The sequence below is a fragment of the Urocampus carinirostris genome, chromosome 1, assembly GCF_059441175.1.
Source record: "Urocampus carinirostris isolate Australia breed hairy pipefish chromosome 1, RoL_Ucar_1.0, whole genome shotgun sequence".
NCBI classification, from domain to species: domain Eukaryota; kingdom Metazoa; phylum Chordata; class Actinopteri; order Syngnathiformes; family Syngnathidae; genus Urocampus; species Urocampus carinirostris.
In genome coordinates this window covers 60,069,966-60,082,499 of record NC_142349.1, presented here as the reverse complement: position 1 = coordinate 60,082,499, position 12,534 = coordinate 60,069,966, and the positions used below count along the sequence as shown (strand labels likewise).

The window sequence follows — 12,534 nt, the reverse complement described above, 5'->3', positions numbered from 1 at the left end:
AGTCTTCACCTTCAAGTCCCAAGTAAGTCCCAAGTATTTTTTTCTTGGGCAAGTCAAGTCACAAGTCAAGTCCCGAGTCTTAGATTGCCAAGTCCAAGTCAAGTCACAAGTCATAAAAACAGCGACTCGAGTCGACTCGAGTCCAAGTCACTAAGTCTCAAGTCCCCATGTCTGCTGTATACCCAAACATGACATCCGCAAAGTGTATGTCTGTTGTCCGCCAATTATAACGTTGTATTCAATTTATACGTATCAACCTTGAGTGACAAAAGTGTGAGCAGGTCAAGGTAAAAAAATCATAAAGCTTTAGTATTAATTTTACACAACATAAGGCTCACGTAGAAGGAGTTGACATGATTGTCTATCATCTTACTGCTATGTGTACCCCCCAAAAACAAAAACCTTGTGAAAGGCTGGAGAAAAATTTGAGATGAATTATGGTACGGTTTGGTCACTTTGAGTGTCTGTAGTTTGTATTTTTACTTGTGCCTTGTAGCACCTGTTCTGGTTGCACCAAACAATACAGATATATCAAATTGACAATGTTACACAGTGTCTCATTATTATCATTACCTCCAAAGTCAACAAGCTAGGAAACGGAGCTGTTAATATTAACAAATTGAAGTATTCGTAGTCAGTCATGTTTCTAAAAGTTCTCATCCTCAATTGTAGACTACAACCATGGATCCAAATCTGTTTGGAGGGGCCCCCAGGTTCCTCACCCGGCCAAAAGCATTTGCCGTAAGTGTTGGCAAAGACACTACGCTGAGCTGCACCATTGTCGGCAGCCCCACACCACTCATCACTTGGGAGAAGGAAAAGCTGAAGCTAACATCAGGTGGTCGCTTTAAGACGGTAGAGGATGGGGAGGCGTACCGTCTTACAATCTATGACTTGGCACTGGAAGACAGTGGTCAGTACCTGTGCCGGGCCAAAAACAGCGTCGGGGAGGCCTACGCTGCTGTGACCCTCAAAGTTACCCTCCCTACGGAGATGTCTCCAAGGGCCCCTGCTTTCATGCTCAAGCCCGTCTCGGCACGAGTGAGTTTAGGGGGTGATGCCGTCTTCCACTGCAGAGTCGTCGCTCACCCCGAGGCCAACTTTGACTGGGAGAAGGACGGCCGCTACGTAGGCGAGTCAAACCGCGTCAAGATATTTTCGGACAGCGATACCAGCAGTCTAAAGATCCAGAGTGTGCGCAACCTGGACAGCGGCACTTACACCTGTAGGGCGCAGAACAGTTTGGGCCGAGCGCAAGCTGCTGCCACGCTGGTGGTGGATGCCCACGACACTCACTTGCTTGCTGCCGAAAACCACACCTCACTCCTCTCCCACCTCCAGAAGCGTAAAGAAGAAATGAAGAAGGACATATCAGTGTTTCGCACCGAGGAAAGCGCCTTCTCTGACAAAATCAAAGAAGGTTTGAGCTCTTTGAGTTCAGAGCACGAGTTGAGGTTGTCGGTGATGGCAAAGCTGCCCATGGGTGTGTTCACCCGCACCTGCACTGTGACAGAGGGCAAGCATGCCAAGCTCAGCTGCTTTGTGACTGGTCACCCTAAACCACACATAACTTGGAGGAAGGATGGAGCAAATATCAGTGAGGGCCGCCGCCACGTCATATATGAAGACCAGGCCGAGAACTTCATTCTCAAGATCCTGTACTGCAAACAAAACGACAATGGTTTCTACACTTGCAATGCCACCAATCTGGCAGGTCAGACCTACAGTGCTGTGCTGGTAACAGTCAAGGGTAAGTTGCTCAAATAAAGGTATTTGATGAGTAAAAACAAACAAACACTAAATACCAAATGCTATAAATGGTTCTTATCTGATGTCTGATCAACTGTGATGTGATTTTCAGTAGCAATTTGGTGGCAAATTTGCTGCTTCATTTGTACCAAACAAACACAATAACCAGAATGCAGCCAATGTAACATTTTATTGTTTTAAAAAAAACTTTTTTTTAACCTCTGTGTTAAAATAACTTACTTAGTTACTGTTGAAGCTAATTATTATGTTACAAAATTACCTTTTTGAGTAAAAAATGAATGAGGTAACTTAGTTAAATTCCTAGGGGAGCAGAGTAACTGACTCATATGTATCTTTATAAGAATACCTTTTTTTATTTTCTTTTAAAAAAAATGTTTTACCGCATTTTATTATTTCAACGAGCCCAAATTAATAATAATATTATTTCACGAATTATTTCCTATGATTAGATGTTGCTGGTTTACCGATTAAAGAGGCCATTGAGTGTTTTGAAAGTAGGAGGCCAAATTACAGTGAGCTCGTCACCAAGTCTACTGGCAGCAGAAGCTACTGCGCATACTGTCGGTGCTAGTAGGTCAAGCTCAGTGTCCGCTCACGGCGCTCAAACATTTAAAAATGCGTGTGACTTGTCGCAACATGATTTAATTGTGGCTCGTATTCTAAGGGGAGGGGTTTCGATGCAGCTATTCCTGCTGCCGTTGAGAAGTTCACATTTGGTATGTGGAGTTCACTCAGTGGAGTTAGTACATGCTCGTGTGATTTCCGGCATGGAGGATACTGAGAAAACATGAACATATACAAAGTCAAATCAGTTGATCTTTATTACTTTTGACAAGTTGTTTTATTTGATAAAGTTGTGTTATTTAAGGTTGTGAAGCCGTGAGTTGGATCTTTTTCCCTGATTCCGGCCATAATCTTTGTACTGATTTTTTAACCAATTGCGGGACACATTTTTTTACATCACCAAACACGTGAGTTTGGAATGTGAGAAGAAACTTAAATACCCAGAGTAAAGCATTGCAAAGACAAGACAAAAGGGTATGATCTTTACTCAGTTTTGTCGAGATTGGCTCCAGAATTTAAAAAATCTAAACTATGATTCCAGTACAGTATTATGCAGTATGGGCCTCAACCTGTCTAAATACGGCATCTGTGATTTTTTTTTTTCACTATGAGTCTAGAGGCACTATCCACCAGGTTTCATCCATCTCGGGGGTTGCAATTTTAGGGTCAGTGTTGGGGGATTTGAGGGATGGAGACATTGATGTTGCTCAAACTTTAGCGAATCGGTCTGCTTAAAAAAGCAGGTATTTTTCTATTGGTTGTCATCATCCTGCGACACCAACTCTCAAAATAACTGCCTCCATTTTGTTTCCTTTGTCAAAAGATTAGAACAAAATATTATTCAAAATGCTGTCTTTAGACTAGTGCTTTTAGGCCATCCTTAGGGATGATTTTTAAAAGACATACGTACTCAAGTAATCAAGATCAACCCAACAGAGTGAAATTATAACTAAATGGTGCATCAAAAAAGTTGATCACAGATATTTTGCCCGCACGACTATTGCTAATTCTTGAAAGTTGTAACTATATACATTGTATAAATGTTATGACAAGGGAAATCATAAAAATGCAAGTCAAAGGACAATAATTTAACAGCAGCGACTTGTTGACTGTTCCTAGGGTGAGAACCAAAACCTATAGAGATGCAAGATTTAGCCACTTTGGTCCTCACCTATGGAACAGTCTGCTTGAGGAGATCTGGTCTGCAGGGACCATTGATATTTTTAGGAGGAAGCTTAAGACACACTTTTTTAACATGGCTTTTAATTGATCTATTTTATTTAGTTTTTATCTGTTTAACTTCTAATATTTTACAATATCTTACTTTTCTTTTTCATTTCAAACTTTTATGTTCATTTCTGCAGTTGTTTTTATTTCTACTTTTATAACTGAGTGTTTCCTCATTTGGAGCACTGGTAGGGTGTGGTTCGATCGCTGAAAATCTTGAGGCCATCTGCCCCCATCCCTATCAATGTGGGTAAGCCTCCTTCGGGGCCCTTTCCTCACATGGTTAGTCTGTGCCTTGCCATAATCATATTTTATTTCTATGACTACTTATTTTCTGTTTATTGTATTTTTAACCATTGTGTTTGTCTGTGTATGATATGTTTTGGGTTGTCGGTTAGGGAGAGGAGCGGGGATTTTATTGTCATTTTGTATGCTGATTGCTTTTATACAGCACTTGTGCTTTACAAATAAATTTGGTTTGATAAGATTTGATTTGATTCCAAACACTTGCTTATTTTGCCAGAGCCGAAGGTGCCATTCAGGAGGAAGCTTCAGGACGTGGCAGTTCAAGAGAAAACTTCGGCCACTTTGATGTGTGAAGTGCCAATGACCGGACACAGGACGGACTGGTTCATGGAGGAAACGCGCCTGGAACAAAACGCCAAATATCGCATGGAGGATCAAGGCACCCTGCGTAGCCTCACCATACATAACGTAACCACCAATGATGATGGCGTTTACATCTGCGAGATGAAGGAGGGCAGTCGCACGGTGGGCGAGCTCACTGTCCTGGGTAATGCCAGCTTAAAAATTTAAGAATGTCGAGAAGTGTAACTAATTGCCAAAAATCTGTGTTTAAAGGTCCAGGACATTCGGTTATGTCTAAACTCCTCAGGGTTCCCGCTGATCCTTGAAAAGTCTTAAAAGGCATTGAATTCATAATTCTAAAAATAAGGCCTTAACCGGCATCAAAGTTTCTTAAATCCGATTTTCAAAAGTCTTAGAAATGTGAACAGCCTAATAAGGTTCATATTTGTTTGAACTAAAACGATTTAGTAACATTTATTAATTGTCTTTTTTAATAATTCACCACTTTACCTTTACGGCAATATAACGTGACCCCAATAACGTAACTATCAAAACGGTGATGTAGTTTCAGTCGGGCCTCTCAGGGCAGACATATATCTGAGCTCTACCCACATTACACATAGCAACTTCGGACAGGTACATTTACTTTGTGTAAATTTAATGAGAAGTGGCTGTCTGACGAACTTTTCTCACCATGGCTAAAAAGGCCATGTGTACAAGGCACGATGTATTGTGTGCAAAAAAAAATTGTTTTTGTGATGTTGTTTTGTTTGTTTCAATTGTGGGTTTTTTTGCTGACTTTTTCTTAAATTTGATCCCAACAGGCATTAAAAAAGTCCTAAAAGTCTTGAATTTAAGTTGCCTTAAGCCGTAGGAACTCTGTACAGCCTGGAGGCTATTCGTGGACAACTGACCATTTTTTCAGAGTACTGGTCTTTAAAATGTGTTTCATACATTGAAAAGATTTTGGATATAAGATGCAAATTCTGAAGTGCTAGATATACAATATTATATTGTGTTGAGTGCTGTTATTCTGAAATTGCACTAGCGAAAGCTTGTCTGCATGTATTAGCAAAAGCAATATCAATAGTCTTTTTTTGGACCTCTTTTTTTTACTTAAAGTACAAAAAAGGGATGGGAATACTGTAACAAATGTATTCTTGATTGCGAGCATTGAAATGGAGCCCAAAATTCTCTTTTAGGGGCAAGTGTTGCTCATATTGCGTGTTAATATTGTTATAATGCAAAAACAATGTTGTTAGTTCTAGTGACCGTTAGCAAAAGGTACTGCATATAATGGACTTGGAGCTAGGTCGTGACATATGCACTAAATTATACGTCTATATATACTGTATCACACGCAATCTAACATCGTCTCTGATGCTTCAGGCAATATTACAAAGAAACTTCCTCGGAGGACAGTCGTTCCCGTAAGCGATACCGTCATCTTCTGCGTGGAGCTGGAGCAGCCCTATCCTGATGCCTACTGGACCCGTAATGGTGATAAGCTGAAGGCCGATTCCAGGATTTCTATTGCTTGCCTCCACCGCCAGTACACACTAACAATACGGGAGTGTCAGGCGAATGATTCCGGTGAAGTGGCTTTTGTAGCTGGGGACTGCAAGACGTCCACTCGATTCTCTGTCACCGGTGAGGAATTCTCGGTTGTCAACTTCCTGTTACCGGTAGTTTGAATGTCAGTTGAAAATGCCTTTGATTATGCAATTGAATAAACCTCTTTGTTTTTCAGCGGCAAGAAAGCATCCTCCTGATACCCCAGTCGATGCTGTGGTGCAGAACAAGACAGACTCATCCATCACTCTGCAGTGGTCTCCTCCTGACAGTGATCGGCCTGTGCCCATCAACGGATACATTGTGGAAAGAAGGAAGGTTGGCGCTCAGACCTGGCAGAGGTGCAACGTTGGAGAAGTGAATTTGGCTACGGAAATCACAATCTGTAACTTTACAGAGGAAAACACTTTCCAATTCCGTATATCTGCCATCAATGACTTTGGTCAGAGTGGCTACCTGGAGGTGCCCGGAAGCTTCTACCTCGGTATGACTGCTATCTTTGATGTAATCCAGTGCTTCCCAATTATTTCCTGTCATGCCAAAGTTACACGCGCCCCGCTTGAAAGAGCTTCCCCCCAGCCCCAGCGGCCACTATTTGAGAAACACTAGTGTATTGTATAGCATTACTAAACTGTCCTCTCTGCTTTTCCTTTTGTCCATGAAGAACCTACTGCAGAAATCAAAAAAGGTCTTGTGGATAGCACTGCTGTCTCTGGTGACGAGTTCTCCATCTCGGTGGAGCTCTCCGCCGTTTGCTCTGGATTTTGGTCCATAAATGGACGCATGCTGCGGAGTGGTGGTGACTACCTCATCACCCGCTCCAAGAATGTTCACACGCTGCTCATCCGGCACGTCAGCCTTGACATGAATGGAACAGAAGTCAAATTTGTGGGCGGAGGTGCACAGAGCAGTTGCAACTTAGCTGTCAAGGGTATGTCAAATCTTAATGCTAAATTTGGCCTTTTTTGTCTGTAAGTAATCGTTAAGAAAAGCTCATTTTCCTTTAATATAGCACCACCTATCAATTTCATCAATAAGTCGGATCAGCCAGAGGTTGTATGCTGCAGTGCCCAAGCTACCGCTCAAATGACGGCTGAGGTGTCGGATTATGACGCACAGGTTTGTGATGTTAACAAGCATTTCTTAAAATAACGAGTATGTGGTGTTAGGTAATTCCCCAATTACTTAAAATGATAAGTGTGTTTTATATGGTGGAATTCACTAATGATTCTTGCAGTAAAAGGCTTTATGGGAACTACTTGCCAACAGTAATATTATGAATATTTATATTATTTTTATCCGTATTTATATTAATATTTATTTTGGAATGGTCATGGATATTTTGCAGGTGGTTTGGATGAGAAATGGACGTGAGTTAAAGACGGGAAAAAAATATGAATATGTGACCATGGACCGTAGACGAATCCTGAGGGTTCACAATGTCACAGAAGACGACATTGGCATCTACGAGTGCATTTGCGCTGATGACAGATTATCCATGCAGCTCGTTCTCAAAGGTATTGTACAAAATTAGAAAAACGCTGATTATTTCTAATGATTCGATTTTTTTATGCTTAATGAGAAAATAGCTGTCAAATATATACTCACATTAGTAAAAGTTGCAATTTAGTAGTTGCGATGGCCCTTAAACACGTCAGATATAAATTGTATTGGCTGAAAAAGCCCTTTCTGGATTATATTTGCCTGCAGTTTTGACGTTGTGTTTCTGTGATGTGAAACTAAAGAGCAATTGTTTTACTGTTTTTATATTGTCTTAATGAAAAATAGAGATTCCCAACCACAAAGGTTTCTTTTGCAGCCTTCAATTCAATTTCATTAAAAAGCAATTTTCCTTCTAATTAAAAAAAGACACGATTTGAGTAAATACAGTAAAACAAATATGTTTTTTTTTTTTTTCAGATGAACCTGCTAAGTTCCTAAACAAGCCCAGAGGTCCCATGGGTCTGTTATCATCTCTCAAAGGAGATCTCGAGTTGAGCTGCGAGGTTTCACCCGCAAGCACGGCCGTTGTCTGGAAAAAAGAGCAAGTTGAGATCATTGAAGACCAAAGAACGACCATCATTTCCAATGGTACCCAAAGAAAATTGATTATTAAGAATGCCAAGAAAAGCGACGAGGGTCAATACTGCTGTGAGACAGCCACAGACAAAATCACATTCCAGGTCAAGATTAAAGGTATGAGTTTGGTTTAATTTTAAAATATATATTTTTAATTATTTGTTGCCCTAATGACTGTAAAAACGTTTTTTTTAATTAGAAACTCAAGCCCAGCCCGTCTTCTCCAACAAGGAATTGGTCCAGAAGAATGTAATGGTGGCACTCTCCCAAAAAGCTACCTTAAGCTGCACACTGTCAGACAGCAAAACTGAAGTAAAATGGTACAAAGACGGCAAGCTGCTCATATCCAGTCAAACCGTCTACACAGAAACCAAAGGCAACAGCCGCCATCTAGTGATTGAAAAAGTGGAGAAAGGTGATGCTGGAGAATATACCTGTGAGGCAGGAGGAGAAAAACTGGAATTCAAAATTGTTTTAACAGGTAGCATAACTTTAAATATTAAGCAGGCTTCTAAGAGATTGACCTACTGCGATATTGAATTTCCCATTTGAACAAATTCAGAATCCCAGACGGCCTTCCTAAACAAAGACACAGTTCAGAGGGAAGTTAAAGCCATCCTCTCCGAAAGAGCCACTCTGAGTTGTGAGGTCTTTGATTCCAACAGGGAAGTGAAATGGTACAAAGATGGAAAGCTTATTCTCTCTGGTAAGACAATGCGGGCTGAGACAAAGGGAAAAACACGCCAGCTGGTGATCGATAGCGTGGAGAAAAAGGACGCTGGGGAATACACCTGTGAGGCCGGGGCTGAGAAGCTTGTTTTTAAAATCCATGTGATTGGTGAGACTATTATTAAATTGCAAAAATAAATCAATCAATAAATAATTAATTTACAATTAATCCACTTCTAATTCTCTTCATCAGAGCATATGGCAGCCTTCATCAACAAAGAGTCTCTCCAAACTGAGGTGAAAGCAAAACTATCCCAAAAAGCTACTCTAAGTTGTGAGGTAGCAGACCCCAAGACAGAGGTGAAATGGTACAAAGACGGGAAGCTCCTCGTCAGTAACAAGACAATTCATGCAGAATCCAGGAACAAGAATCGTCAGCTGGTAATCGAGACCATGGAACATAAGGACGCTGGGGAATATGTCTGTGAAGTTGGTGCTGAGAAGCTGATTTTTAAACTTCATGTGGCAGGTACGGGTCAGCATTACACAGGATTGATTATTTTGCTAACCAGCAGTCTTAGATTCAGGTCTCAGGTCAAATAGATAGACAGACAGATAGATTCATGTGTGTGTGTATATGCGTCCATTTTTATAAACATCCAGGAGGACAATGAATAAAGTCTAAGCAATGCAATTATCTGTTATTTTCCCCTGCAGATATGGAATCCAAGCCAACTTTTTCCAATAGGGACTCATTTCAAAAGGAGATAATTGTCTCCTTGTCCCAAAACGCTACTCTCAGCTGTGAGGTTTTTGACAATAAAACAGAAGTGAAATGGTACAAGGATGGCAAACTGCTGGTACCCAGTAAGACAATCCGCACTGAGTCCAAAGGCAAGACTCGCCTGTTGGTGTTTGACTGCGTAGAGAATAAGGATGCTGGAGAATACATCTGTGAAGCTGGAAGTGAGAAGCTGATGTGCAGAATGAAGGTGGCTGGTAAGCGATGTTTCTCAACTTTATGTTCAAAAAGTTAATTTTATTGTTGAACATGTGAAATAATAATATTATATCCTTTGCATTACTGCCTCAGCAGTCCAGCCCAAGTCAGCCTTCTCTAAAAAGGAATCCATCTCGAAAGAGGTCAAGGCTTATGTCACCCAGAAAGCCACTCTGAACTGTGAGGTGGAAGATTTAAAAACCGACGTTAAGTGGTACAAGGACGGGAAGCTGCTTTCATCCAACAAGGCACTTCACGTGGAGTCGAAGGGAAAGAGCCGACAGCTGGTGATTGACAGCTTGGTAAAGGAGGATGCCGGGGAATATATCTGTTCGGTTGGAAATGAAAAGTTGACATTCACAATACAAGTGGCAGGTAAGATTTACTTAGTATTTATTTGTTTTGAAAATACAGGTCAATATTTAATCATACCCTTCCCCTCCAACATATAGACACCCCCAGTGTATTTTCTAACAAGGACTCTTTCCAGAAGGAGGTAACAGCAATTTATTCAAAAAAAGCCGTAATGCACTGTGAAGTTGCTGATTCCAAAACAGAGGTGAAATGGTACAAGGACGGCAAACTGCTGACTTCCAGCACGGCGGTTCTCATACAGGCAAAGGGCAAAAGTCGGGAGCTGGTCATAAACAAAATGGACAAACAATATGTTGGGGAATACACATGTGAGGTTGGACCAGAGAAGCTGATATTTAAGCTTCAGATGGCGGGTAAATCAGCTTGCAAATTTCCTTATTTACATATAGACAACAGTTTGAAGTCATGTTCACACTTCTAATGAATAACAACTTAATCCACTTGCCTGCACCCAAGTCAGGCAAGCGAAACATACATCTTTGACATAAACCTACCCAACTCTGCAGATGTGCCTGCCAAGTTCCAAAAGAAGCTCCCCAAGGACACATGCATCATTCAAGCCAGCGAGCATATTGTTTTGACCAGCGAATTGACTGCAGAAAGTAGCAGCAGCAGCGTAAGGTGGTTCAAAGATGGCGTGGAGCTCAAGGAAAACTCCAAGTACCAGATGAAAATAGATGGCCTTTCTCGCACTCTCATCGTCACGTCCACTGACTCCAAAGACAGTGGTGTGTACTCCTGTCAGACGGCTGATGATAAACTGGAGTTTAAAGTTCAAGTCCAAGGTACGTCTGCTACTCTGAAAGTCAAGTGCAGGTGTCTTATTTTTGCTATGATGAATCACTATTTGTTTCCAGATGTTGCTGTTAAGTTTGTTGTCCCATTGAAAGCCATGACGGTCGAACTGGGGGCCACGTTGAATCTAACGTGTGAGTTGAACCAAGCTTTGGGTGATGTCCTATGGCGCCACAATGGTTCTGAGGTGAAACCGGGAGGCAGGTTCTGCATCAAAACAGATGGTGTAAGGCGGATCCTCATGGTGACTGGCATGACTAAGGAGGACGAAGGCGAATACTGTTGTGAATGCAAAAATGACAAGACCTCTGCCAAAGTCTCCTCGACAGGTAACATCAATACTGTCAATGCTGGCATTATTAATTTGATCTAATACAAAATCATACTTTGGCCTTTAAAAGAGCTTTTTAATGCTAATCATCAGTCCACAAGGCAAGATCTTGGTTGAAGCACTAAAATTAGGGCTATTGGTGGTTATTTTGTGGATTACTCACACTGCAAAATAAAAATGAAATCTTATCGCATTTGCACAAAATGTTCATCATTTTATGTTGCTGTTTTAAAAAATATTTTACCTTTTTTGTCTACAAATTAGCATTCATATTTATATCAAGGAAACATCTGACATTGCATTTTTTCAGACTTTAAGAATTACTTTCCACCAAATATAAAAAAAAATATTAATACTTGAAACAATCAAAACAATCTAAAGTAGTTCATAAGTTGGGATTTTTTAAAACATATTTTTTTATTTCGCTAAAAAGAAATCTTCAAATAAGAAAATAATACATCGATAATTCATCACAATTTTGTATTATTCTATTATTTGGCAGCATAATATTTGCTACTTTCTCACATGACTTCTCAGAGTCATTTTGGTATTCACTGGTAAGCTTAAGGAACGTACTGTACTTGTTCAAATGCATGTATTTCACATGCCCTCTAATCATTACTTCCTTCTACACACTTTGAAGCTGTTTGCTTTAAACAAGGGGATTTAATAATGGTTTGCCTCACCTCTCCGAATTAAACATTTAATAAAGTGGAACAAATCTGGATGTTAAGAATATTAAAATAAAGGCGAGCTTCCGATTTTTTCCCCATTACAATCATCCTTTAATCTAAAACTCAAATAAATGCATTAATTAAGCACAACAAAAAAGAAGCATCGACGTTGCAATTCCAACAGGCCTACTTTGTGAGGGACTGCGATTTATACTATGACATTACTGTATTAGTTACATAACAATCTTTCCTTTCAGCTCCCAGATCCGTCAGGCTGACCACTAAGCTCAACAACGTAGCCGCAATGGAGGGCAAAGATGCCATATTCAAATGCGCCGTCACCCCAGCAGACGCGCTCGTCAAATGGTTCCACAACAATGTTCCGATCGCTCATGGTGCCAAGTATAAGATTGAGCATGGTGGCAACAGTCACACAGTCACCGTCACTTCTGTCAGTCTCAAGGACGCGGGCGAAATCAGTGTGGACGCTGAAGGAAGAAACTGCAAGGCTACGCTTCAAGTGCAACGTACAGAAAGCGCATTCATGACAGACCTTCTAAAGTTGAACACATTTTAATAGCATTTATTTTATCAGAGTTTTTTAATAATTATTTTTTTCCTTGAACTCTTCATGAACTGTATTTATTAGTGCATAACCCGCACTCGTGTATAACACGCACCCTTGAGTTTTTAGTAAAAATTGTTGTAAATTGTGTTTTTTCTCGGCTCAACTTAAGCATTGTGAATTACATGTCGTCGTATTGTGTGCGGTCTTGAAAAAAATATATTCATTCACAGCATTGAGTATGAACACAATACCAAAACTTTTTATAGTACCGGTATCTATCAATTGTCCTTCAAAGTTCAGTTCATCATCAGACACACCAAAC

At 40.5% G+C, this 12,534-nt stretch overlaps 1 protein-coding gene across 1 annotated transcript in view; it reads left to right on the top strand.

Moving 5' to 3' along the window:
* The first annotated feature begins 681 nt into the window (after nt 1-681).
* Nucleotides 682-12,534, top strand: part of obscnb (obscurin, cytoskeletal calmodulin and titin-interacting RhoGEF b) — a 59,159-nt gene continuing 47,306 nt past the window's right edge. Inside the window, exons 1-16 of the mRNA XM_088325985.1 lie at nt 682-1,750; nt 4,085-4,354; nt 5,539-5,799; nt 5,900-6,205; nt 6,386-6,652; nt 6,734-6,840; nt 7,070-7,238; nt 7,642-7,917; nt 8,000-8,281; nt 8,363-8,638; nt 8,723-8,998; nt 9,187-9,468; nt 9,563-9,844; nt 10,351-10,629; nt 10,702-10,968; nt 11,902-12,171. Coding sequence (XP_088182111.1) covers nt 682-1,750; nt 4,085-4,354; nt 5,539-5,799; nt 5,900-6,205; nt 6,386-6,652; nt 6,734-6,840; nt 7,070-7,238; nt 7,642-7,917; nt 8,000-8,281; nt 8,363-8,638; nt 8,723-8,998; nt 9,187-9,468; nt 9,563-9,844; nt 10,351-10,629; nt 10,702-10,968; nt 11,902-12,171 — 4,939 coding nt within the window. The remainder of the gene's footprint in view (nt 1,751-4,084; nt 4,355-5,538; nt 5,800-5,899; nt 6,206-6,385; nt 6,653-6,733; nt 6,841-7,069; nt 7,239-7,641; nt 7,918-7,999; nt 8,282-8,362; nt 8,639-8,722; nt 8,999-9,186; nt 9,469-9,562; nt 9,845-10,350; nt 10,630-10,701; nt 10,969-11,901; nt 12,172-12,534) is intronic.